The sequence below is a fragment of the Pelophylax lessonae genome (genome assembly GCF_965119305.1).
Source record: "Pelophylax lessonae genome assembly, chromosome: 4".
In the NCBI taxonomy this organism is placed as follows: domain Eukaryota; kingdom Metazoa; phylum Chordata; class Amphibia; order Anura; family Ranidae; genus Pelophylax; species Pelophylax lessonae.
The window spans coordinates 484,341,234-484,367,285 of NC_138771.1; the positions used below are offsets into that span (position 1 = coordinate 484,341,234).

A 26,052-nucleotide genomic window follows, 5' to 3' on the forward strand; every position below is an offset into this window, starting at 1 on the left:
CGCCTTCCATATGGCGAATGCTTTGTTCCATATGTAATGCAGGTTCGGATGGAAGCCATCAAGTAGAAGCCGGATGAAGAAGATGTTTTACTAGCACAGCAGGGGGAGGGGCCAAGCGTCACTATCGGGGTGATATCAGAGAAGAGGCGGAGTCGGGCGGCTGCCGTATGTCTCCTCTCCGCCCACGTAGTCACCCGTGTCTCCGCCCACACCTCCTCTTATGTAAGCTATTCCCGCCCCTCCTCGATGTCTGTATAGACTTCAAGCTCCTCCTTTCGCACGCAGCCCCCGCCCACGGTGACGGCAGTCCGTGTCTCCTCCCCGCACGCAGTCGCCGCCTATCTGTTGACGTCAGTTCGTTTGGTGCAGTGATGGCGGTGGACGTTCCAGACACCTTGTGCTGTGAGAGCCCCGTCATCCCCTATGAGGAGGACGGAGATGATCGCAGTTCCGAGAGGTCTAGTAGCTCGGGGAGGAGCGGGGAAAGCACGAGCAGCAGCGCCTCGTCCACAGGGGCCACCTCACATAACGGAACCACCGGAGGGGTGGAGGCCGAACCCCTCAGCCGCATGGACTCCGAGGACAGGTGGAGTTCATATAGAAAGACCCCAACCCATCCCCCATCCACACCCAAACCAGAAAGGGGGCCGAAGGAAGCTAATAGAGGGAGACTCCTCCCCTTTTTATAAAGCGAGGGGGGGCAGGTGGGATCTAACACAGGGAGAGACTCCTCCCCTTCTTATAAAGCGAGAGGGGGCAGGTGGGATCTAACACAGGGAGAGACTCCTCCCCTTCTTATAAAGCGAGGGGGGGGCAGGTGGGATCTAACACAGGGAGAGACTCCTCCCCTTCTTATAAAGCGAGGGGGGGGGCAGGTGGGATCTAACACAGGGAGAGACTCCTCCCCTTCTTATAAAGCGAGGGGGGGCAGGTGGGATCTAACACAGGGAGAGACTCCTCCCCTTCTTATAAAGCGAGGGGGGGGGCAGGTGGGATCTAACACAGGGAGAGACTCCTCCCCTTCTTATAAAGCGAGGGGGGGCAGGTGGGATCTAACACAGGGAGAGACTCCTCCCCTTCTTATAAAGCGAGGGGGGGGGGCAGGTGGGATCTAATACAGGGAGAGACTCCTCCCCTTCCTAATACACAGACAAATCCTCTCCCTTTATATACAGATGGCTCCTAAGCCCTATTCTTGTCAAATCGCATGATGAGTCGCACGCTATCGTCGACTTAGTGATGCCGCATCAATTTCAAATAGTAATTCCATGCTTTACTTTTGGCAATTTCAGGTGCGACTTGTGCGTGAAGCTGCACCGATGTCTTCGGTAACCTGATTTAAAAAACTTCAGGTTAGTGCGACTTGCCTGACATCTGTGCGACTTTATTCACAGATGTCTATGTAAGTTGCACCGGAACTCACACATGCGGCTTTGAAATTGTGCAATTTCAGAGTCGCTGTCAATGTGGGGGGATTATATTCAGGAAGAAGACCGAATGCGACTTTGAAATTGTGTTACTTCACTTGAAGAAGTGCGATTTCAGCTAAGACCTGCCTAACATCTGTGCGAATTTATGCACAGATGTCTATGCAAGTTGCACGATTTCTGAGCCGCGGTCAATGTGAATGGGGGGTTATATTCAGTAGAAGGACTGAATGCGACTTTTGAAAGCGTGTTACTTCACTTGAAGTAGCACAAGTTCAAAGCTGCAGGTAATTGCAATTTCAGCTGCGACTTTCCTGTCATCTGTGTGACTTTATACACAGGTGTCTGTGCAAGTCGCACTGACGTGGCTTTGAAATTGTGCGATTTCAGATGAAATCACATGGTTTTAGAGCCGCAGTCAATGTAAACGGGGGTTATTTTCAGGAGGACTGTGAAATCATGCGACTTCACTTGCAGTCGCACGTTTTCAAAGCTGCAGGTCAGTGTGATTTTGGGTGCGGCTTGCCTGACCTCTATGTGACTTTATGCACAGATGTCTATGCAAGTCGCACCTGAAATAGCAAAAAAAAAATAGTGCAGAAGTTCTTTTTTACATCAGTGCGGCACCGCAAAGTCGGGCGTTTTGCCAATTTGAAGAGTTCCATTGCTGACAATAGGGCGTGACTTGTCATGTGATTTGGAACTGTCAAATCGCAAGTCTCATCAGTGTGAACGGGTGCTCACAGAAAAAGGAAACGTGGAAGCTGCTCCTTCCTTCCAATGAAGATAGACCCCCCTCATCTTGTATAAAGGACAGGGTGGGACCTGCCCAGCTTCACATGGCTGGACATCATCCAGATCATGGTATATGGGATAGATGTACTCCCCCGGGACGTGAAGTGTCTGTGTACATCTGTCCCCACCTGCAGGTAAGTGCCCGGTGTGAGGTCACTGTCAGCCTGTCATTGATCTGTACAGGCTTTCTCCCCAGACAAACACCTGGCTGGCTGCACAAATAAGCTGATCTGGGCGATCCACAGCCCTAGACAGCCATGTGAATGAGCTGTTCTAGAAAAAGTGACCCCCCCCCCCCCCCCATCACCATCATATATACGGAGAGAGGACACTTTCTGCTTAAAACCCATCCACCCTAAGTCAGGTTTTGTTTTTCTGATCCCCCCTGTAGCAGTCTTATAATCTGTTGATTCTGGAAGTAGATCTGTTATTTTACCCTGTCCTCTAACAGGCCAAGCTGTCCAGTAAAAGTGACAGTTGCAGGGTTTGAGGAAGGGGCTTTAGCTCTCCAAATAGAAAAAGAAGAAAAAAAAGTTTGTTGTAACTACCTAAACAGTTTTTTTGTTGGGGTTGGACTTTAAAGTGGTTGTTAAGCCACTACTATAAAACCATCTAATCTTCTCTGTAATAGAACAATAAGTGTGACTGTGTTATAGAAAAATGATGCTGATCTATACCTATATCAGAGCGGCCCTCGGTTCTCCTCTCTGCCCGGCTGACAGCTCCAGTGGGCGGGGCTGAGCACTGCTGACGTTAACCGGGGAAGAAAGGAGAGAGCCGGGAGCCGCTCTGATATGGGTACAGATCGGCATATTTTTTCTATAAGACAGAAACACTTAGGCCCCTTTCACGCTTGCGGACCGTTCAGATCCACCTGTCAGTTTTTCAGGCGGATCTGAACAGATGCCCCATGCATCTCTATGACATCCGATCCGTGAAACCCAGACGGATGGAAACCCTATTTTCCATCCGTCTGGCAGATCGGATGAGAACGGACAGGTGGTCAGTTCCCATCCTATTCCCCCATAGAGGAGAGCGGGGCTCTGTGTGCGGAGACGGAGCTGTCATCCGCCTGCTCAGTGGGGATCGGCGGATTGATGGCACGACTGTATCTGAAAAACAACTCCACACCATAACCCCCCCCCCCCACCAAATGATTTGGACCAATGTCCATATGAATGGGTGGGTGTCAGCAGGAGGGGAGGGGGCACGGCACGTATAAACCTGGAAGCAGGCAGCGACGTACCAGTACAACACATTGCCTACACGGGCAGTCCATTGCCGGCAGGCAGTCCTTAATTGAGACGGTGCAATTTTTTTTTACCTTTACAAACACTTTAAAACCACGGTCTTTTTTTTTTCTTCTACTTATTGGGGGCTTTCCTTTCACTTCCGTTTTAACGATTTAACAAGAAGTGAGAGGATATCTTTCTGATGTGAGGTAATTCACCTCTATTTCTGTTCTGGATTTCACATCACTTTCCGTTTAACTGACATTAGCCCCCAGGAAAAACCTGCAAGAACAAGTGGCAGTAAAGTTCTCTGAAGGGGCCACTGTCAATCACAAGGTGTTATCCACCCACGGGAGGTAGTGCTGCATGTGACCTAGACAGCTGGCAGCATAAATAATGCTAGATGAGCCTTAAAGTGGAATTCCATGCTACACCTAACTAATCTTAATGCTCCCTCCTCCCCGCTAACACCAATGGTGACTAACCTGTGTAAGAAAGATGTATATACTTACCTATTTTTAGGCTGGTCCAGTCATGTGATCTTCCCCTTTGCCAATCAGTGGTGGCTACAGGGGAGAGTAGGGAGCACCGACAACAGATGAGTCATAGGAGAATATAGGTGCCATCACCACTCTACAGGCATTCCAGCCATTGCCAGAGTGCCCTCTCCTCTCCCCTGCAGCCACGGGATCTCATGACTGGACCAGAGTGAGCTGGGGGACACCTTCTATAGACCCATTCGCGTCGCGTCAAAACACAACAACAAGGTCCCAATATTCTTTTCCCTTTCCCCATATTGCCCCCAAAGAGCATGGTTCAGCCATTTACCGAGTATGAGCTGTCTGCCACATCTACGGTTACTGGACAAGACAGAATTGCTAGCTCAGAAGCTAACCCTTCACCCGAACGTCAAAATATTGAAGCTTTCATCCTGGCTACTGAGAGGGTAATGCTACAGAACAAAGGTCTGTCAGACACGGTAGTGGATAGCATCTTAGCCAGCAGGAAGAAAGTTACTTGGGCCATATACGAAAAGATGTGTAAAATATTTGTATCTTGGTGCTTAGGAAAAGGTCAGGAGGAAAAAATTCTTCCGACTGTTCTGGACTTTCTCCAAGATGGCGCAGACAGGAATCTATCGCATAACACTTTAAAAATTCAGGTGGCAGCTTTATCCACCTTTGATGTAAAACTAGCTGAAGACCCGCTGATAAACCTATTCCTTTTTTCAGTAAACAACCTCTAGATGAGCGTTCAGACAAAATACTCATCCTAAAAACAGTACTACTAGTATCTCTGGTGTCTGCCAGGAAAGTCAGCGAGATCCAGGCGCTGTCAGTTTTTGGAGCATTACTGTAAGATTCTCTTAGATAAAATAATCCTCCGGCCTGAGGCAGCCTTCCTGCCAACAGCCCCCTCCACTTTTCACAGGCCACAGAACATTATCATACTGTCCCTTCCAGCTAACTTTAATAGCAGCAAATCCTACTCCAAGTTAGATGTCAGGAGGATCCTCCCTGGTAAGTATTTCTTGCTATATCCTCTAAGGCCCCTTTCACACTTGTGCGACTTGTCCTGCTATTTGCGACTGCAAAGTACTCCATCGTTTCCAATGAGTACCGATCATATTTGTGCGGCTTCAAGTTGCAACGACTTCAAAGTAGTCCCTGCACTGTTTTGAGGTCCATAAGTCCAGTAAAAATCATGGCAAAATTGCGTGACTTTTAGGTCGCACAAGTGTGAAAGGGGCCTTAGATGCTGTTCTAGAAGACAACTTGAGAAAACAGGTACCTGGTAATTCCTTTTCTAGGACGTCTTCCTAGAAAGGAAGAGGCATGCAGGTATGTGCAAACTTTTTATAATGTGGACATTGTGTGGCTGATTTACCAAAGGCAAATAGACCGTGCAGTTGCTCCAGAGCTTAATAAATGAAGTAAACTTTCATTTTGTAAAGACTATCCAATCATGTGCAAGGAAAAAAAAAAGCATTATTGCTTGCACATGATTGGATGATAAGTCAGCAGAGCTTCTGCTCATTTACTAAGCTCTGGAGCAACTGCAGTCTATTTGCCTTTAGTAAATCAACCCCTGTGTTTCCTGTTTGTAGGTGGGAGGAGCCCCATCTCTCAGATGCTGCCCTGGGAGACATCCTAGAAAAGAGGTTACTAGGTACCTAGAGCTGCATGATTCTGGATAAAATGAGAATCACAATTTTTTTGCTTAGAGAAAAGATCATGATTCTTGGCATCACAAAATTGGACTAACTTTACGGTTTCATTTTTAAAAAATTAACGGGTTGCCGACCACACACCGTGTATTTACTGCGGCAGTGTGACTCCCCCAGGCAAACCGACGAGAGCAGCAAGTGGGTGTGGCTACTGAAAGCTAGTGACATCACTTCCAGGGAGGGGCACTGTTCTTGTGTAGCCAGTGGGTGTATACAGAATGAAAGGAGCTGATCATGGGTCCCCGCCCAGTGTTCTTTTATCAGTTAAATTCATGAGAAAATGAAGAAATGGAGACCAATTCACACAGGGCACTGGGGGGGGGGGGGGAAGGTGCACATATACAGTAAAGCTGTGCTGGGCTTTGAATAAAGACTACAATAGAAGGTAGCTGGACAGAGGGGCGAACTGTCAGTGTAGCTGGAATTACTGTGGGGTCTCAGCTCAGTCTATAATGATCATAGTACTGTACAGGCACCACACTATCTACGTTTCCACTAGTGCGAGTTGTCACAGCCCATTTATTTCAATGGCACCCGTTCCCATCTATGCGACTTTGAAAAGGTACCTGCACTACTTTGATGCGACTTTGATCCAGAGAGTGTAAAGTTGGATCAAATTTGCACTCTAAATCGCAATAGTGGCAACGTAGACTAAAGCTCAGTTTCTACGTGTGACTTGTGATGCGACTTTGGACATAGTCACATGACAAGTCACAGCCCAATGATTTCAGTGGCACTCGTTCCCATCTATGCGACTTTGATAATCAGCGCCCTTGAAAGTTGCATGACAAGTCGCACTAGTGGAAATGGAGCTGAAAACTCACCTGTAATGAGCAATAAAAATCGATCTGTATCATTCCAAACTTTCAAAAATGTTCCCCCTGTACCTTATTTCTTTCATATATTGCGCCGGTCACATGACCCCTCTCTCTCTTTTGATCTCTCGAGAAGCTGCTAGCCTAAATGAGGCTATGAAGACATGCGATCATGTTCTGTAAACTATAGGAGGGATGGGCAGGTCTAGGCATGTCTATCTAAGAAAGAATGACAACCTTTTCAGGAAGTGAAAGACAACTTATCAAATTCAGATAAAGGGAGATAGCGTTGTCGGTGGAGAACAGGAAGACGCTGTTTGTCAGCTTAGATAAGAATTTCTAAGCTACACAAGCAGCTAGCCAGAAAATGAATAATATCAAAGATAAAGCCATTTAACATACTGTTAGGAAAAATTTCTATTTTGACTGGCATTTCCCTTTAAGATCGTGAGAGGGGAGGTGAATCGAGATTGCAATTTTTTTTAATGATTCAAAAATGATCATGCAGCTCTACAGGTATCTGTTTTCTTACACAGGTTAATCAGCATAGGTGTTGGGAGCACGGAGGTAGAGTGAGATATAGCCTCGAATTCCACTTTAGGATCATTGCCATTGCAAAACAGGGTCCGAGTCACTGGCAGGATCAACAAGTATTTTAAACCAAATACAAATTTATAGATCTATGTGCACACGTTCTATTTTGTGGAGTGGCTGTAATGTGTTTTTATACCATACCTGACTGTGTTTTATAGCTCCAATTCCAGTAACTGTCACTTTTGCTGGACAGCTTGGCCTGCATGTAAATGTGGAGAAAAGATGAAGAAATGTGAGCTATAAACTGATTATCATTAGTTATTTACCCCATAGTGACTTGAATACAACCTCCTTCAGTATAGTGGGGGCCGTCGACATATACAGAAAATGTAGATCTCATGTAAAGTATTATTGCCTTCATTTCCCTCCCAGCATTCCCCTGGGCCTGCTGTAATCGTGATGTAACTGCTGTGACAGCGTGTAAACCGGCTGCTGCAACATTATTCAGTTATTTCCTGATCTGATTCTCCTGTGATTTGTGTACAGTATGGATGTTCTATCTATAGTATCTCACAAAAGTCAGTACACCCCCTCACATTTTTGTAAATGCTTTATTATATCTACGTGACAACACTGAAAAAATGACACTTTGCTACAATGTAAAGTAGTGAGTGTACAGCTTGTATAACAGTGTACATTTGCTGTCCCCTCAAAATAACTCAACACACAGCCATTAACCGGTTGCTGACCGCCCGCCGCAGTTATATTGCGGCAGGCAGCCGCTCCTTCGCGAACCAAATAGGTATACATCGGTCGCACGCCTACAGCTAGGGGGCGTGCGGCGCTGTCCCACCCCCACTCGTCAGCGGGGACTCCGATGCATGGCACAGGTGGCTCCGATTGCCGCCTGACACCCGCGATCGTTCCCCGCTGAGAGAGAACAGTCAGCTGTTGTAAACACAGCTGACCATTCTTCTCCCTGGAATGATCATAGAGCTCCTGTGATCCCTCATTTTAGGAACACAGGTCTCTGTGATCATTTCACAAGCCACGCCCCCCCCACAGTTAGAAACACGCCCCTAGGTACACATGTAACCCCTTGATCACCCACAGTGTTAACCCCTTCCCTGCCAGTGTCATTATTACAGTAACAGTGCATATTTTTAGCAGAAAACAAATAATTGGCCTAAAATGTTAAAAAAAAATTGATTTTTAAATTATTATTTTTTTTTTGGGGGGGGGAATGTTATATAGCATAATGTGAAAAATATTGTTTTTTTTTTTTCAGAATTGTCGCTTTTTTTGTTTGTTTATAGCGCAAAAAAATAAAATTCGCACAGGTGATCAAATACCATCAAAAGAAAGCTCTATTTGTGGGGAAAAAAAGGACATCAATTTTATTTAGGTACAGAGTCCCACGACCGCGCAATTGTCCGTTAAAGTAACGCAGCGCCGAATCGCAAAATATGGCCTGGTCATTAAGGGGGCAAATCCTTCCGGTCCAGAAGTGGTTAATGTCTAAATCGCTGGCAACAAAAGGCCAGTAATGGCGAACCCTGGCACCCCAGATGTTTTGGAACTACATTTCTCATGATCAACTACAATGCAGAGGGCATGAGCATCAATGGAAAAAATGTAGTTCCAAAAAATCTGGGGTGCCAAGGTTCGCCATCCAGTTCTTTGCCATGAGGTGCCATTTTGACCTTCCAGTAACCAGAGAGAGCAATAATTTAACACACCTGCTCCCTATTCACACCTGAACCCTTGTTACACTAACGAGTCACATGACACCTGGAAGGGAAAATGGCTAATTGGGCCCAATTTGGACATTTTACTTAGGGGTGTACTCACTTTTGTTGCCAGGGGTTTAGACATTAAAGTGGAGTTCCACCCATTTTTGGAACTTTAGATCTATGTAATCCCCTTTAAAATGGCTTTTACCAATGGAAACTTTTTTTTTTTCTAGTAAATACCTTTAATTTCTGCTTTATTCCTCCTCTCCTCACTTCCGGGTCCGATCGGCGATGACGTAATTCGGCGATTCGCAGTGTCTGCTGGGATGTATTCTATTCCAGAAATCTCGCTGTAGTGAGCCGTGCCTGCCCCGCCTCCGCCCCGCCTCCTCTCATTAAGTTGTATTGTATGAATGTATTAAGGCCGTTCTCTGCCCCGCCTCCGCCCCGCCTCCTCTCATTGGTTGTATTGTATGAATGTATTAAGGCCGTTCTCTGCCCGCCTCCGCCCCGCCTCCTCTCTTTGAGTTGTATTGTATGAATACAACTCAATGAGAGGAGGTGGGGCGGAGTCGGGGCAGAGAGCGGCCTTAATACATTCATACAATACAACCAATGAGAGGAGGCGGGGCAGAGAACGGCCTTAATACATTCATACAATACAACTTAATGAGAGGAGGCGGGGCAGGCACGGCTCACTACAGCTCAGCTACTGCGAGATTTCTGGAATAGAATACATCCCAGCAGACACTGCGAATCGCCGAATGACGTCATCGCCGATCAGACCCGGAAGTGAGGAGAGGAGGAATAAAGCAGAACTTAAGGTATTTACTAGCAAAAAAAAAAAAAAGTTTCCATTGGTAAAAGCCGTTTTAAAGGGGATTACATAGATCTATGTATTCCAACCTATTAAAAATGGGTGGAACTCCGCTTTAATGGCTGTGTGTTGTTTTGGGGGGACAGCAAAATTACACCCAGGGCTTGACAAATTTGCCTGAAATCTAGGAGCCAGCTAAAAAAGTTAGGAGCCAGTTTTTTTTTTTTGTTTTTTTTTTTTAAACTAACAACCAAGCTTTATTTAATAAAACGGATACTAAATTTACACATAAATAGGACTAGAACCCCACTCTCCTCTATAGTGCAATTGGATGGAAACAGACTGTCTGTCTCTTTCCATCCGATGCCATCTGATCCGATCCACGGGATGGATAGAAAATAGAACCACCATCCGTCTGTTTTTGGCGGGCAGGGTCAGATGGCGGCAGATTACTGCTCCATAGAGGAGACTGAACGGTCCGATCAGGTCTGCCTGAAAAACTGACAGGCGGACCTGATCAGACAGCCCGTGTGAAAGGGGCCTTTGGCTGTGGCACGGCGATGAGGAAAAAAAAAAAAAGATATATATATATATATATATATATATATATATATATATATATATATATATATATATATATATAATTATTTTATTTTTTTTTAATAAGAATTGAAAAAAAAAAAAAAAAAAACATTTATTTTTTTTTTAATAATTAAAAAAAAAAAGAAAAAATTATTATTTATTTTTTTTACATTTAAAAAATAAAATAATAACCACACTCCCTGTCCACTTACCTTTAAGCAAAGGTAACTGGACAGAGAGATGAAGCCTTAAAAAAATTCCCTCTCTTCTCCTCTTTGGCATTGAGAACATGCATTACTCCCGGCCACCACAAGAGGGCGCCAGTTCCCCTAGCTTCTCATCTCACAGAAGAAGGCCGAAAAGCCGGGGACTAAATTTTTGGACGCCGCGGAAGTCCGTGAACTCGAAGAGGAGGTGGGGGGCGCAAAAGGGACAGGACACATCCTGCAGGGCACCCCAGGCGCCAGGTCGCTAATTCTAGTCGCAAATGCGACCTGGCGCCCGGGATTTGTCGAGGCCTGATTACACCTATACAAGCTGTACACTCACTATTTTATATTGTAGCAGTATAATTTCTTCAGTGTTGCCACGTGAAAATTTTTTTAGGGGTGTACTTACTTTTGTGAGATACTGTATATATTAAAAGTGCAAAAGTTTGAGGCAGGTTTGAAGAAATGCTGTAAAGCAAAAATACTGTAAAAACTGGATTTTTTACTTAACCGTGGAATCCTTTTCTCTGAAGTTCATTGACAGACGCAGCTTCATATCTTCTTGACCATTTAGGTTATACTGCCCCCTACAGGAGTAGGACACTAGGCAGGAAAAATCTTTACCACGCCTATGGGGCTGTCCCTGCAGGCATAACCCCACACACTCTGCTATAGCCCTCCATTTTGTTGCAAGCAGTGTTTTAGAAGACCACAACCCCATTCCACACACAGAGGGGCGGGTGCTGCGTCTGTCAATTAACTTCAGAGAGAAGGATTCTAAGGTAGGTAAAAAATCCAGTTTTCTCTATCGTTCATTGACAGACGCAGCTTCATATCTTCTTGGCCATTGGGAAAGCAGTATTTTGCATGAGGTGTGGGAAAAACAACGCAAAAAAGAAAGTAACCTCCCAAGGCTAAACATAGCCAACCAGGAGCAACTGGAGCTTACCCAGAGAAAAAACAAACCCCCCAAAGAGAAAACATTTCCTCTTTTAAACAGCAGCCTGCAAAACCTTGCAGCCAAAAGAGGGGGTGCTGCCAGCCAGTGGGTACACTGCAACTCAGAGCATCCCAGGTCCTCCGTGTCCCGGCGAGACGGTCCACTCGCAGGCTCGTCCCCATCCATCTGGGCTCTGGCGTTGCAAGACCTAGTGCTGGACTATAACCTGCTCACACCTGCTGGCCAGGCTGGGAGACCTTAGGGATCTAGAATATCCAGTCCGAAATCCAGCCGGCTGTTGCTTGTAGATCTCCAGGGACTCGAACTAAAATAAATCAATCATAAAAGAAAATGGGGTTCCCAAATTTAGACAGCTAAGACTGAAGTCCCAGCAGGGAACTAGGTACTACTAAACTAGGCAGAAACCAACTGAGGGCTATAGCAGAGTGTGTGGGGTTATGCCTGCAGGGACAGCCCCATAGGCGTGGTAAAGCTTTTTCCTGCCTAGTGTCCTACTCCTGTAGGGGGCAGTATAACCCAAGGGTCAAGAAGATATGAAGCTGCGTCTGTCAATGAACGATAGAGAAAATATATTTATCTTTTGTTCATTGACGGACACCGCTACATATCTTCTTTGACAGTTGGGTTATGCTGCTCTTCCTAGGAGTAGGACACTAGGCGGAAAAGGGGGTCAGACCATCCTCCTTGGGGTGGTCAGACCCCCGAGTTCCCTTCCATTCCCCCCAGCCCCTCTACAGTCACGGTGGTCTTTTGGCCCAAACCTACCCCCACTCTCCCCCCCACTCTGGGTGAGGTAGGAGCTGTCTTCGCCACTTGCTCCTATAAAGGGGGAGTGGATGTGGTTGTTGCTTACCGAGCTGTCCGGATTGCACATGGATGGGGGTCTTTGAGCAACAGGGATGTCCTCTGGGTTCTCTGCGGTGGTTATTGGGCTGGGGGGGGGGAGCAGATGTCTCATCAGTGGGTCTTGGCCTCACGTGGCTGGACTGGGCCAAAAATTTAGTCCGTGGCTTTGCGACCTACTTGCGGCAGTCCGAGTGCCTGACGGAGCTGATGATATAGCCGACGGTACTACTGATGGATGTGCACCTCATGAGGCCGCATCGGGCCAATAATTGAGGCCGTGGCTTTGTGGTCTACTCGCAGCTGACCGAGTGCCTGGCCAGGCTGTCCGAGCTGCTGATATGGCGGACAGTGCTGCTGACAGATGCGCGACCAGGTTGGGGCAGCGACTTTGCAGCTAATGGAGCTGGCTGTCCAGGTGACTGACCAAGCTGTCCAAGCTTCTAACAGAGCTGTACAAGCGGCTGATCGAGCTATCAGAGCTGCCGGCAGACTTGCGACTCACGCGGCCGGATTGGTCCCCAAATTTAGGCCGCGGCTTTGTGGCCTCCTCACGGCTGGCTGTCTGAGCTGTTGGCCAGGCTATCCGAGCTGATAACCAGGCTGTTCGGGCTTCTGACCAAGTTGATGGAGCAGCGGACGGGTGACCCCCTCAGGGGGGTGGACATGTGGTCTGCCTGGCGCCCCCCTTGAACGTGGGGGCGCTGTATTTTTCTTAGCGAAGTGAAACAGCCATTATTGTGTGAGGGTACTCTGCCTGCGTGTCTGCGTCACGGCGGGCCCTCTCTAACCCCTTTCTAGGGGGCCTTGTCCTATTATGTCCTCTTTGGCGGGCGACCCTTAGGTCTAATTGGTGAACCTTTTGTGGACCTTTAGCCGGTATTTCCTTGTGGGACTGTGGTCAGCGACCTCCCCTGCTTATGTTCAGGGTGAGCTTAGCATATAGCGACTCTACTGGGTCTGCGTTCACGCACTTCGAGTGCTCTGATGGGGAGGATGATTCCTCTTATACTGCAAGGGCGCTGGTGGATGCACTGATTTTATTAGTGCAGGAAAACTTTAAACATGGGGAATGCAGCTGCTGCTGCTGTGTCAGAGGTGCCGGTCCCCTTGGGGCCTGAAGATCTAAAGCGGCAAAAGGTATTCGTCGTGAGTCAGTGGAGTTGTTCTAAACGCAATATGGCGGTGCCTAAGCGTTTCGATAGACTGTATCCCTTGAAGAGTCTGTTGAGTACATGGGCAGTTCCACCTGTGGTGGACTCTCTAGTCTCCAGGCTGAATAATTCTGCCCCATTTCCAGTGGAGGAGTCTCCGGTTTTTAAAAGATCTTTTTGACGGGAGAGCGAGACTTTGGTCCATCACAAGTTTTCTGTGGCTGCTTTGAGCCTTCTTTTTTTTTTTTTTTTTTTAAATTCTTTTTATTAAAGTTTTAAGCGAGAAAACATATACAAAACTAAAACAGAGAAACAAACAGGATCCTCCGAACATGAGGTAACCATATACATTCAAAAAACCAACTAGGGGGGTCTGGACTCTGGAAGAATCTAGACTACCGATCGATATACTGAACATTTCCTCCGGAGGCATTTCATCAGTTGTGTCTCTGGTGGGGAACTCCCGCGGTGTTCCGGTTGGCCTTTCATCTCAACAGGAAGGTGGTTGGGTTTGTGGCACGGTCTCGGGATCCTCTGGCCGATGCCACAGACGCACTGGTGGCTCCTTTGGGTTCAGTATCGTCTGATATATGTCTTTCCTCTTCTAGAACGTCTGCCAAGACTCCTGCATAGGCTCAAGGCAGAAGGGATTATGGCCATCCTAGTGGCTCCAGACTGGCCTAGCCGGTCTTGGTACGCAGATCTGATACGGTTGGTCTCTGATGCTCCTTGGAGACTTCTTCTTAGAGAGAGGAGATCTGTTGGCTCAAGGGCCCATCTTCCATCTTACCTTACAGTTGCTGGCTTTAAAGGCTTGGCTGTCAGAAGCCAGGTGCTGAAGGCTAGGGGGTTGTCTGAATTCCAACGCTGCTATAAGCTAGTAGATCTACTTCTAGGTAGATTTGCCATCGCGTTTGAAGAGCGTACTTTGCGGATGTGAATTTCTTGGGATTCACCACTGCTTCTTTTCGGTGACCCAGAGTTTGGCTTTCCTCCAATGAGGTGTGGAGCAGCGTCTGGCCTCTGGTACCACCGAGGGCCAGGTTCGGCCTTAGCGGTTTTCTTTCATCGTCCTTTGGCTAAGTTTTCTGTGGTTCTCAAATTTCTTCGTGGGGTTCGCCACTTGGCTCCCCCGTGTGGTCTCAATTGCACTTGTGGGATATCCACTTGGTGCGGTCAGTTCTTCATTAACTGCTGTTGGAAAATATTCACCAGATTCCTCTGCTTACATGTCCCAGAAGGTATGCGTCTTGGTAGCTATTTTTTCTGCATGTAGGGTGTCGGAGCTGGCAGCTGGTCTTGTCCTTCACCTTGGTGGTTCACGGAGATAAAGTGGTGCTTTGGCTCTGCCAGTCGCTCCTTCCTAAAGTCGTTTCTGGGTACCATTTACATAAAAGCCTAAGCACCCTAAAGAGCTTTCCTTACATTCTTTGGATGTGGCGCGGGCAATCGGGGTGTACCTGGCGACAACTGAGTCGTCCTGAAACTCGGATTCCCTATTTGTCCTTACAAATGGACCCTGTTAGGGGCTGACTGCGTCTGCTGCAACCATTTCCAGTTGGATAGGCAGGCGGTGGTGCAGGCCTATTCCATTAAGGGTCAGGATCCTCTTTTCCCTGTTATGGCGCATTTCTCATGGGCGCTTAGTGCCTTTTGGGACTTTGTCATCAGGCATCAGTGGTGAAGTTTTGCAAGGCGGCCACATGGTCGTCCGCGCACATTTACACAAAATTTTATAAGGCGGGTGTGTTGACATCTGCGGATGCTTCCTTTTGGCTGCAAGGGGCTGTTGGAGAGGATTAGTCCTCTTTGAGGGTGTACTTTTTTTGTCAGGTGAGCTCCAGTTCCTGGTTGAGCTCCTATTTTACCTGGTTGGCTACGTCTAGCCTTTGGCAAGTATATTGCTATGTTCTTCCCATTCCTCATGTTGACACTGCTTTTGGACATCTCATGGGTCAAAGAATATATGGAGCTGTGTCTGTCAACAAACTTCAGAGAAAAGGATTTTACGGTACGACAAAAACACAGTTTTGTCTTAACGTAAAATACTTTTCTCGGATGTTCACTGACTGACCCAGCACCCGCCCTCTGTTGGGTTGTGTTCTATGTCCTTCTGACATTGCTTGTTACAAACTGGAGTCCTATAGCAGGAAGTGATGGTATGCCCTCTGGGACTGCCCCAGGGGCGTAACCAAAAAGGTTTCCATCTAGTTCTACTCCTGAAGAGAGAGCAGCATAAAGCCCAACGGTCTGAAGACATGGAGCTGTGTCCGTCAGTGAACCTTAGAGAAAAATATTTTACAGTAAGGCAACAATGCAATTTTGTCTTACTTTAAAATCCTTTTCTCTGATGTTCATTGATGGACACAGCACCCACCCCTCTGTGGAGTTGGGGCATGTATTCTTCTGACACTGCTTGTTACAAAACTGAGATCCTAGAGCAGTAAGCGGGAGTATACCACCTGGGACTGCCCTATAGGCGTAGTTAAGCTTTAACCCTTTTTCCGCCTAGTGTCCTACTCCTAGAAAGAGCAGCATAACCCATCTGTCGAAGATATGGAGCTGTGTCCGTCAACGAACATTAGAGAAAAGGATTTTATGGTAAGACAAAAATCCAGTTTTCTCTCGTCCATTGACAGACACAGCTCCTGATTCTTCTTAACCATTGGGTTATACTGCCCCCTACAGGAGTAGGACGGTAGGCAGGAAAAAGCTTGACTACGCTTATGGGCAGTCCCAGGGGGTATACACCCACACTCAGCTGTAAGCACTGTTTTTTTTTTTTTTTTTTTCTGCCTAGTCCGGAGTAATGACCTAGTTCCTAGTTGCTGGAATTGCTGGTCCTGGCAATTCTTTTTCCTCTGGCAGATGCAATAGTGGCTCCTTGGCATCGGTATCTTCTGATTTATGCCTTTCCCCCTCTCAAACTTCTACCAAGACTCCTCTGCAGGATCAAGGCCGCAAGGGTTTCCGGTCTTTCTGGTGGCTCCTGACTGGCCTCGCCGGTCTTGGTGCGCCGATCTGGTACGGCTGGTCGCCGATACTCCTTGGAGACTTCCTCTCAGGGAAGATCTGCTGTCTCAATGACCAATTTTCCATCCTGCTTTACAGTTGCTGGTTTTAATGGCTTGGCTTTTGAAAGCCAGGTGCTGAAGGATAGAAGTTTGTCTGAATCAGTGATTCCTACTCTGTTAAAGGTTAAAAAAATCTACCTCTGGGAAGATCTACCATCGTATTTGGAAGGCGTACGTTGTGTGGTGTGAGTCTTTTTGGGGTTCTCCCTCACTCCTTTGTGACTTTGATCTTGGCTTTCCTCCAATGGGGGGGTTGAGCAGCACCTGTGCCTTGAGTAGCATCAAGGACCAGGTTTCGGCCTTGGCTGTTTTTCTTTCAACGGCCATTGGCCACACTTTCCTTGGTGCGTACCTTTATCCAGGGAGTTCGACACTTGGTTCCTCCAGTGCGGTCTCCATTACTGCCGTGGGTCCTCAAATTGGTGGTGTCAGTTATCCAGGAATCTCCCTTAGAAAATATTGGGAGTTTCCCCTGCTTACGTACGTTGTCCCAGAAGGTGGCCTTTTTAGGTGGCTATTACTTCTGCATGCAGGGTGTCGAAGCGGACGGCGTTGGTCTTGTCCACCATAACCCGTTGGTTTACAGTGCTAAGGTGGTTCTTTGTCCCTGTCAGTTGTTTCTTCCAAAGGTCGTCTCTGATTTCCATTTAAATGAGGACATTGTGTTGCCTTCCCTATGTCCCAGGCTTAAACATCCTAAGGAAATTGCTAGAACCACATCAAGGGAATGCAGAGCAATCAGTGTACCTGGCAGCTACTGAGTCTTTAAGGAAGTCAAACTCGCTATTTGTACTCACGGTTGGACCTCAAAAAGGGTTTTACCATCTCTGCTACGACCATTTCCAGATGGATCAGACAGACAGTGATTCAGGCCTATTCAATAAGCGGTCAGGTTCCTCCTTTCCCTGTTAAGGCACACTCTACTAGGGCGCTTAGTGCCTCCTGGGCCTTCCGTCATCAGGCTTCAGTGATGCAGGTTTGCAAGGCGGTCATTTGTGCACACTTTTACAAAGTTTTATAAAGTGGATGTGTTGGCATCTGAGGATGCTTCTTTTGGCCGCAAGTTTTTGCAGGCTGCTGTTAAGAGGACCCGGTCATCTAAGGCTGTATTTTTTTTTATTTTTTTTCAGATGAGTTCCAGTTGTTTTGGTTGAGCTCCAGGTTACCTGGTTGGCTATGGTGGAATTTTTTTTCTGCTGTTTTCCCACCCCTCATGTTTAACACTGCTTTGGGACGTCCTAATGGTTAAGAAGAATAAGGAGCTGTGTCCGTCAATGAACGAAAGAGAAAATTGGATTTTTGACTTAAAAATCCATTTTTTTCTGATGGTCATTGACGAACACAGCACCCACCCCTGTGTGGAGTTGGTTTTCTTTGTACACTGCTTGTAACAAAACTTAGTGCCTATAGCTGAGTGTGGGTGTGTACCCCCTGGGACTGCCTATAGGTGGCGCAGTCAAGCTTTTTCCTGCCTAGTGTACTACTCCTATACGGGGTCGTCTAACCTAATGGTTAAGAATCGGGCTGTGTCTGTCAATGAACATCAGAGAAATGGATTTTACGGTTTGTTTAAATCAATTTACAAAATGCAAGGTAGGTAAACTGATATTTGGTGTGATTACCCTTTTGGCTTCAAACCAGCATCAATTCTTCTAGGTACACTTGCACACTGTTTTTGAAGGAACTCGCAGATAGGTTGTTGCAAACATCTTCGGGGAACTAACCACAGATCTTCTGTGTATGTAGGCTGCCTCAAAGCCATCTGTCTCCAAGTAATCCCAGACAGACTCCATGATATTGAGACCGGGGCTTTGTGGGGCCAAACCATCACTTCTAAGGCTCCTTGTTCTTTATGATAAAGATAGTTCCTAATGACGTTGATTGTATGTTTGAGGTTGTTGTTCTGCTGCAGAATAAATTTGGGGCCAGTCACATGCCTCCCTGATGATATGGCATGATTGATAAGTATCTGCCTGTATTTCTCAGCATTGAGGAGACAATTGATCAGGCAACGTTGAGGACCGTAGATGCAGTGGTTTGCCAAGGAAACTTAATGTAGCAGATAACACATCATGCTTACTTCCCTTTAACATCAGAAGATGTCCACAGTACCCACCAGCTCTGAACTGGCAGAAACCAGTGAGACCCATATACTGTCTAGAGAATTCTAGCCAGAACTGGTCTTTGTGCAAGAATCGTGGCCAAAAAGCCATTTAAAATAAGACTCAACTTTGCATGAAAACATAGGAACTGGGGGTGCACAAACATGGCAGAAGGTAAAGTGGACTGATGAGTCAAATTTTGAAATATGTGCCTGCAGCAGAAGGCAGTTTGCTAAATAGCTGGAGAGTGGTACAAGCAGTCTTCACTGTTGTCGAATATTCCTTGCAAGTTTAGGGCTGCATTTTCTGCAAATGGAGTTGGAGATTTGGTGTCCCCAATGCTGAGAAATACAGACAGACCCTTGTCCATCATGCCATACCATCAGGGAGGCCTGCAATTGGCCCCAAATTTTATTTTCTGCAATGACCCCAAACATAAATCCAATGTCATTAAGGACTATTTTCAGCGTAAAGAACAACAAGGAGTCCTGTAAGTGATTGTTTGGCCCCCACAGAGTCCTGGTCTCAATATCATGGAGTCTGTCTGGGATTACATGAAGAGACAGACGAATTTGAGACGGTCTAGTACATCCACAGAAGATCTGTGGTTAGGTTTTTCCAAACAACTTGGAGAACTATCTGCCGAGTTCCTTTAAAAATAAAAAGGTGTGCAAGTGAACCTAGATTAATTGAAGAATTGATGCTGTTTCAAAAGCAAGGGGTACTCACACCAAATATTTGATTTGAATTTCTCTTCCATTTTGCGAATTGATAAAAATAAACTAAAACTTCTATTTCTGAAAAGCATTCTTAATTTACAGCTTTTTTCACACCTGCCTAAAACCTTTACACAGTAGTATATATAAACTTTTACAAATCTGGGCAACTTTATCAGTACAGTATCCCCGTGAACAGCCTGATTTTTAAAAACAAATTTTGCACTTGGTGCATTAGATCTGGGAGTTTTTATTTTTTTAATTTACTTTTGTACTTTGTGGAACATTGATACACGCATGCTTCTTATCCTGCAAATTTGTGTCATTGAGTCTTACGTTACATATGGTTACAGCACACAAACTGCATGAAGACAGTGTTGGTGCCACTTCTTGTTGAAGCATGGTGCAGTGCTATTTTTGTCAGCTTGAGGTTGAAGTGATAAGGTAATCATTCGGCCTCATTCACACGGACGTGCTATAGTGTACGCCCGTGCGAGGGCCACGTTTGCCTGCATTGGGATGCGCAGGTTTTCTTTGTATCCCTGTGCAAGCAGTTCTATTGATTTATTTTTTGTATAATCACTGTTGATTGAAATTTTGTACAAGACAATACAAAAAAAAAAAAAGTCAACATTTGTAATACAAGTCCTGACAGTATTCAATAAGGCAGGCTAGATTGCATATCAACAGATTGTGCCCTTAGACCAAATAAAGTACATCAATTGATATACTTGTCAAAGTCTAACCTGTAAAAAAAGGACATACCCAGATAGGGTATATCGTGCAAATTCTAGTTACCATCCTCCCATATAAAATGTACCGTACAGGACTATATCGAACAGATGGTGGGGGAAAAAAAACTATGATCACAATGGGGGTACACCTAATAATCAAACGCCAGGTATTAATCATCCTTGGAAGAACATGGATGTAAAGGGAATGAGCACCTTAAAATCTGTTATATCATAAAAACATAACAAGGTGTGGTTGTGAAATATCAAGATCACTTTAGCAGGACCGAATACTGCATAAAAGCCTAAACTTCAGACAGGGACTAAGATGTAGACATGGGGGGGCACTATTGAATCCATTGACGACATAGTTAAGCATCAGGGATCTCATTAAAGTACTGTAGTAAGTACATCCATCTCAACCAAACATAACAAAAGCAGTCAAGCTGGTTCCTAACAGTATGCACCCAGCTTTCTGCAGTCCCATTCATTTCAATTGCCATGCAGCGGCTGCACAGACACAGCCAATGCTCCCAATTGAAATGAATTGGACTGCCGGGCACAGTGATGCATGGAAAACCTACCATGTGCCATGATCATGCACGATAAAACATGCATTATGACCAGGCATAACTGTGAATGGGCCCTTAAAGAGCCTGCAGGAATGGTATAATTTGGCCACCACTACCACAACCAGCACTACAGCATGAATGTGAGCTGTCATTGTCATGTCTCTCCTCCTGATATAGAATTATGGGTGGATTGGCACAACTCTGCCATGTTCTGCTTCTAAATAGTAGAAGCGGTAGTCTGGTAATGGGCACAGCACCAGTAGTATTATGGCAGATGTGGCAGGTTGTGTGCCTTCTCAATTGGCTTGGAGAGTGAAGGAAATAGCCTCTCTCTTTCCATGTTGCAGGGTCAGTTTAGTGGTGGAATGTGCTGCAGCCGAGCAGAAAGGAAGAGGCGCCTGGGCCGTGCTGGACAGCAGCAAGCTGCGTAATCTGGGTCAGCCGTTCATTGTCAGTGGCGATGATGGCTTGATTAGGTAAACACAAGCGGGGTAGAATGGTAAAGGCAGGTAAACATATGATTACAGAGCTCTCTGGTAAGTTGCAATGGTGGTGTGGGTAAGTACCTTTTATACTGTACGTATGTGTACTTTACTGGTCATACCACCACTGACCTCAACAAGCTTTCCCCTTGGGGTAATGTACATATGACATCCAGGGATAAAACCTCTCAATCTGATGTCTGTGAACAGGGGACAGTGGTATAACTAGTACTAGTTAGTCTCATATGGCTAACTACTACTAACCACTGTTCTATTGTGTTTCAACGTTTTAACGCGAGCCAGAAATCCAGGGCTTCCTCTGTGAGATCACATGATTTCCCCTAATGTGATCGTTGGCTGTTCATCCTGAATGGCAGCCTTTTTATTGGTGCAGTTTGAGGCCAGTTGTGTTTGTGAGAACCTGATGGTGTGTGAACGTGTGTACACTTTATCTATACTGTTCCCTGTAATGTAAAGGAGACGTTCACGTTTGTGTTTTTATTTTTTAAGTATTAATAAATGCACGTGTTTTGGGGTAAAAGAAAATGCACATATATTTATTTTTCCTCGGGAGCTTGCAGAGAATTTCACCCGCGATCAGGAAATCACAGGTGCAATGGCAGGCTCCTGCAGCTTTGCTCACACCTCTGTACGGGCTGTCAGTTTCAGAGCTGCAGGAACAGTGAATGGGCTATGACCGTGCTGATCAGGACACAAGCAGTCCATTAAAACTGCACCGTTTGTGTGCTGGGGTGGCTGACGGAACTTGTAGTTTATTCTTTCACAGATCTCTGTGACAGAATGATGTGGCTGTTTGAGTGGATCACAGCCGTGCCAGTTTTAAAATGTGACACCCGCTGCAGGGTAGAGGAACTCCCACCCATTGTCACAGGGGGTTGGCAGGGTGCTGCATTGCAACATGTTACACCCTAAATACAGGTGTAGCATGTTACTGATGCTTACTTTATCCTTTAAGACAGGGGTCTCCAAATGTTCTAAACAAAGAGCCAGTTTACTATCCTTTAGAGGGGCCGGACTGGGGCCAGTCAGAGTAGAAAACGTCTTGACATTGGTAAAAAATGCCCCATTATTGGTGTCGGAGGGGGGAATAGTGCCCCATCATTGGTGTCATTGAGAGGAATAGTAGCCCATCATTGGTGTCAGTGGGAGGAATAGTGCCCAATTGTTGGTGTCAGTGGCAGGAATTATGCCCCACTGTTAATGTCAGTGGGAGAAATGGTGCCCCAAGGCCCGAATAAAGGCTAGCAAAGGGCAGCAGTTTGGAGACCACTGCTTTAAGAGAGAACAGTATTTTTAGTACACTTATTTTTAAAATACCCCCCACCAAAGTTTTACTTAAAATGTGTCCACATTTTAAAAGATTTCACCTCCCTTCCTGTCTGTTACGTCATTCCAAGCCTTTCCACCATTGCCCTCCCATGTGCTGCAATCATGCATGGTAAAACATGTGTTAAGACCAGTGTTTAATTTTGGCAGCAAATTTCGATTTTGTTTTAGTCTTAGTATTTTAACCAAAATGCCATTTTAGTTTTAGTCCTACTTTAGTCATCTGCAATTGTTTTTAGTCGTATTTAGTCGACTAAAATCTCCAGTACGTTTCCAGTGGTCTGAGGAGACCTGTAATGCTGCACAGTGCTCTGAATGGTGGCTGTAATGCTGCACAGTGCTCTGGACAATGGTCTGAGAGGCTAGTAATGCTGCAGTGCTCTGAGAAGGCCTGTAATGCTACACAGTGCTCTGGACAGTATCTGAGGAGGCCTGTAATGCTGTGCAGTGCTCTCTGGATGGTGACTGTAATGCTGCACAGTGCTCTGAATCATGTATGAGAGACCTATAATGCTGCACAGTGCTCTGGATGGTGGTCTGTAATTCAGTGCTCCGGAATGGTGGTCTTACTCTGAGGGGTCTGTAATGCTGCACAGTGCTGGGTGGTGGTTTCAGGTTGGAGAAATGGCATGTAATGCACAGTGCTCTCTGGACAGTCGTCCGAGGACTCTGAGGCATGTATTGCTGGTTGCACAGTGCTGCTAAGTGAAGCGCGCTACGGACTCGAGCCGCTTGTTTGCTGGGAGCGGAAGCAGGCAGAGCTCCATGGAAACTGGAAGTTAACAAGGATAAATGTCCCTGCCTCAAATTTTTGTTTTGTTTGTTAATCAAAACAGATTTGATTTTCGTCAGTGAACGAAAATGTGGTGTACTTTTCGTTTCATTCTCCTCACTGTAAAAAGGCCGCTGACGAAAATGTTGACAAATGTTTTCGTTGACAAAATTAACACTGGTTAAGACCTGAATGGGCTTTAAAATAACCTTCTGAAATTGTACAATTTGGCCACCACTTATACCATAACCAGTCCTATGACATGTATCTAATGTGACATCATCGGATGACGTGTGGGGTCACATTTACAGTGACTGATATGGATGTACCGGGGAAAGCTATGATGTGGAGTTTGGGACAAAAACATAAAGGTCACTTTTTCACTTTCAACAGGTCTTTTTAAAGTTTTGGAAGATACAAGGTATGACCTGTACAAATGTTTAAATGTAATCAACATTGTAAAAAGGTACCGAGTGCAGCTGTGCGCCATGGAAAAGCGTAACGGTTATGATGATACAGATCAATAAGTATTGCATAAGTTAGGTTTACAGTAACAATACACATATGAGTTACAAGGATAGGCAGGGGGAAAGGGAAGGAGGGCAAATGTATAAAGGCTGTAAACCGGGGGACACTCTCAAAGTAGGTATGAGAGTCGGGCCTTGCACAGAGAATAGTTAAGAGACGTAGTAGTCAGCATCCCAGAACAGGGGACAGAGAGAAGAAAAATAAAGGGGGTGGGGGAGAGAACAGAGGAAATAAGGGTAGAGCAAAAGGACTTCAGGGACCCTCCGGCCAGAAACCAAGGGGATTCCGTGCCTTTTAGCAGTGCATAGCATTTGGGGGACGTGGAGGAGTTGGCGTATTGTATCCACTGCAGTGTTCATTTCATTGATGAAAACAATGTCATAATTTTGTCAGCAGCATATTTCCAGTGACTAAAATTACCCCACATTTTCGCCAATTGACAAACTATGACGAAAATCAATTCCATTTTAGTCAGCGAACGAAAATGTGAGGGGGGGACGTTTACCCACGTGAACTTTCGTCCAAAGCCATGTGCATTACTGACGGCCCAGAGCACTGTGTAGCATTACAAGCCTCCTCAGACCACCGTTGCAGAGCACAGTCCATTATAGACCTCTCAGACCACCGTCCAGAGCACTATGCAGCATTACAGGCCGCCTTAGTCCGCCCAGAGCACTATGCAGCATTACAGGCCGCCTTAGTCCGCCCAGAGCACTGTGTAGCATTACAGGCCTCCTTAGAGCAGTGGTTCTCAATTCCGGTCCTCGGGACCCACTAACAGGCCAGATTTTAAGTATTACCTTGGGGGATGCAGACTAGAATACTGCAATCACTGAGCAGCAAATTAGATCACCTGTGATGTAATTTAGTTATCTTGCAAACCTGGCCTGTTGGTGGGTCCCGAGGACCGGAGTTGAGAACCACTGCCTTAGAGGACTGTCCAGAGCACTGTACATTGCAGGCCTTCTCAGACTGCCCAGAACACTGTGCAGCATTATAGGCGTCCTCAGACCACTGTCCAGAGTGTCTGTATAATTTGTTCAAACCTTAATACCATAATCAATGTATATATATTTTTTTTTCTCCAGGAATACGAGCTTGTAAATTCTAGAGAAATGCTTAAATAATGGATTACAATTTTATCACTTGTCGACAAGCCGCCGTAGTTATACTGCAGCAGGTCAGCTCTGTTACGCGAAACAACGTACATGTACAAATGGTGGGAGCGCTTGCGATGTGCGCCGGGCACTCACGATCGCTCCCCATGGAGACAGAACGGCGGTCTGCCGATGTAAACACGGCAGACCAATGTTCTGTCATTGATGAACACAGGGATCCGGTGTTCCTCCTATTTAGGAACACAGGTCTCTGTGTTCATCCAGGAAGTAAATCCCCCACACAGTTAAAAAGCATCCCCTAGACACACATTTAACCCTTTCATCGCCCCTGGTGTTAACCCCCTGCCAGAGTCACAGTAACAGTGCATATTTTTTGCACTGGATACTGTAGTAATGTCAGTCCCACTAAAAATCACTGATTGCCACCATTACTAGTAAAAATAAAAAATGACATAAATCTTTCCACTAATTTGTAGACACGATAACGTAAACCAATCAATATACACTAATTGGGGTTTTTTTTTACCAGAAATATGTAGCATAATACTTATTGGCCTAAATTGATGAAAAAAATTGATTTTTTTTTTTTTATTATTGGGAATGTTTTATAGCAGAAAGTAAAAAAATATTGTTTTTTATTTTTCAGAATTGTCGCTCTTTTTGTTTATAGCGTAAAAAAAAAAAAATGCAGAGATGATGAAATACCACCAAAAGAAATCTATATGTTGGAAAAAAATACCTCAATTTTATTTGGGTACAGCGTCGCACGACCCTGCAATTGTCAGTTAAAGTAACACAGTGCCATATCGAAAAAAAAAATGGCCTGGTTATTAAGGGGGTAAAACCTTCCAGTCCTTAATTGGTTAACTAAAATGTATTGCAGATTTTAGTTGACTAAATATGACTAAAACTATTGCAGATGACTAAAACTAAAATGGCATCTTAGTCAAAAGACTGATTAATGCCCCGTACACACGTACCGATTGTCGGCCGTAAATATTCGGCCGACGACCGATCGGCCGATTGTAGGCTTGTTAGTATGATGCTTCTGACAGCGCATTTTCGGCCGAACAGAATCTGTCGTGCAAGCATTAAAATTTTTGTTGGCCAACACCAGAACGGCCGATTGTTCGTCAGTCAGTACAGATTTCGGCCGACAGACAGCAGATTTGCAAGACTGGGCATGCTCAGAAAAGAAAAAAGACATGGAAAGTTAACCATCACATGACATCACTTCTGCAGTCGGCTGTTGTTGGCCGACAAAATTCGTGTGCAGTCTTT

At 45.7% G+C, this 26,052-nt stretch overlaps 1 protein-coding gene across 3 annotated transcripts in view; it reads left to right on the plus strand.

The window, feature by feature from the left end:
- The first annotated feature begins 328 nt into the window (after positions 1-328).
- Positions 329-26,052, plus strand: part of AEBP2 (AE binding protein 2) — a 66,395-nt gene continuing 40,671 nt past the window's right edge. The window contains exons 1-2 of one of the 3 annotated variants that reach the window (XM_082255209.1): positions 329-586; positions 20,872-21,000. In XM_082255209.1, coding sequence (XP_082111335.1) covers positions 372-586; positions 20,872-21,000 — 344 coding nt within the window. In that variant the 5' untranslated portion in view covers positions 329-371. The remainder of the gene's footprint in view (positions 587-20,871; positions 21,001-26,052) is intronic. The other 2 variants (XM_082255210.1, XM_082255211.1) reach the window with 2 other exon arrangements.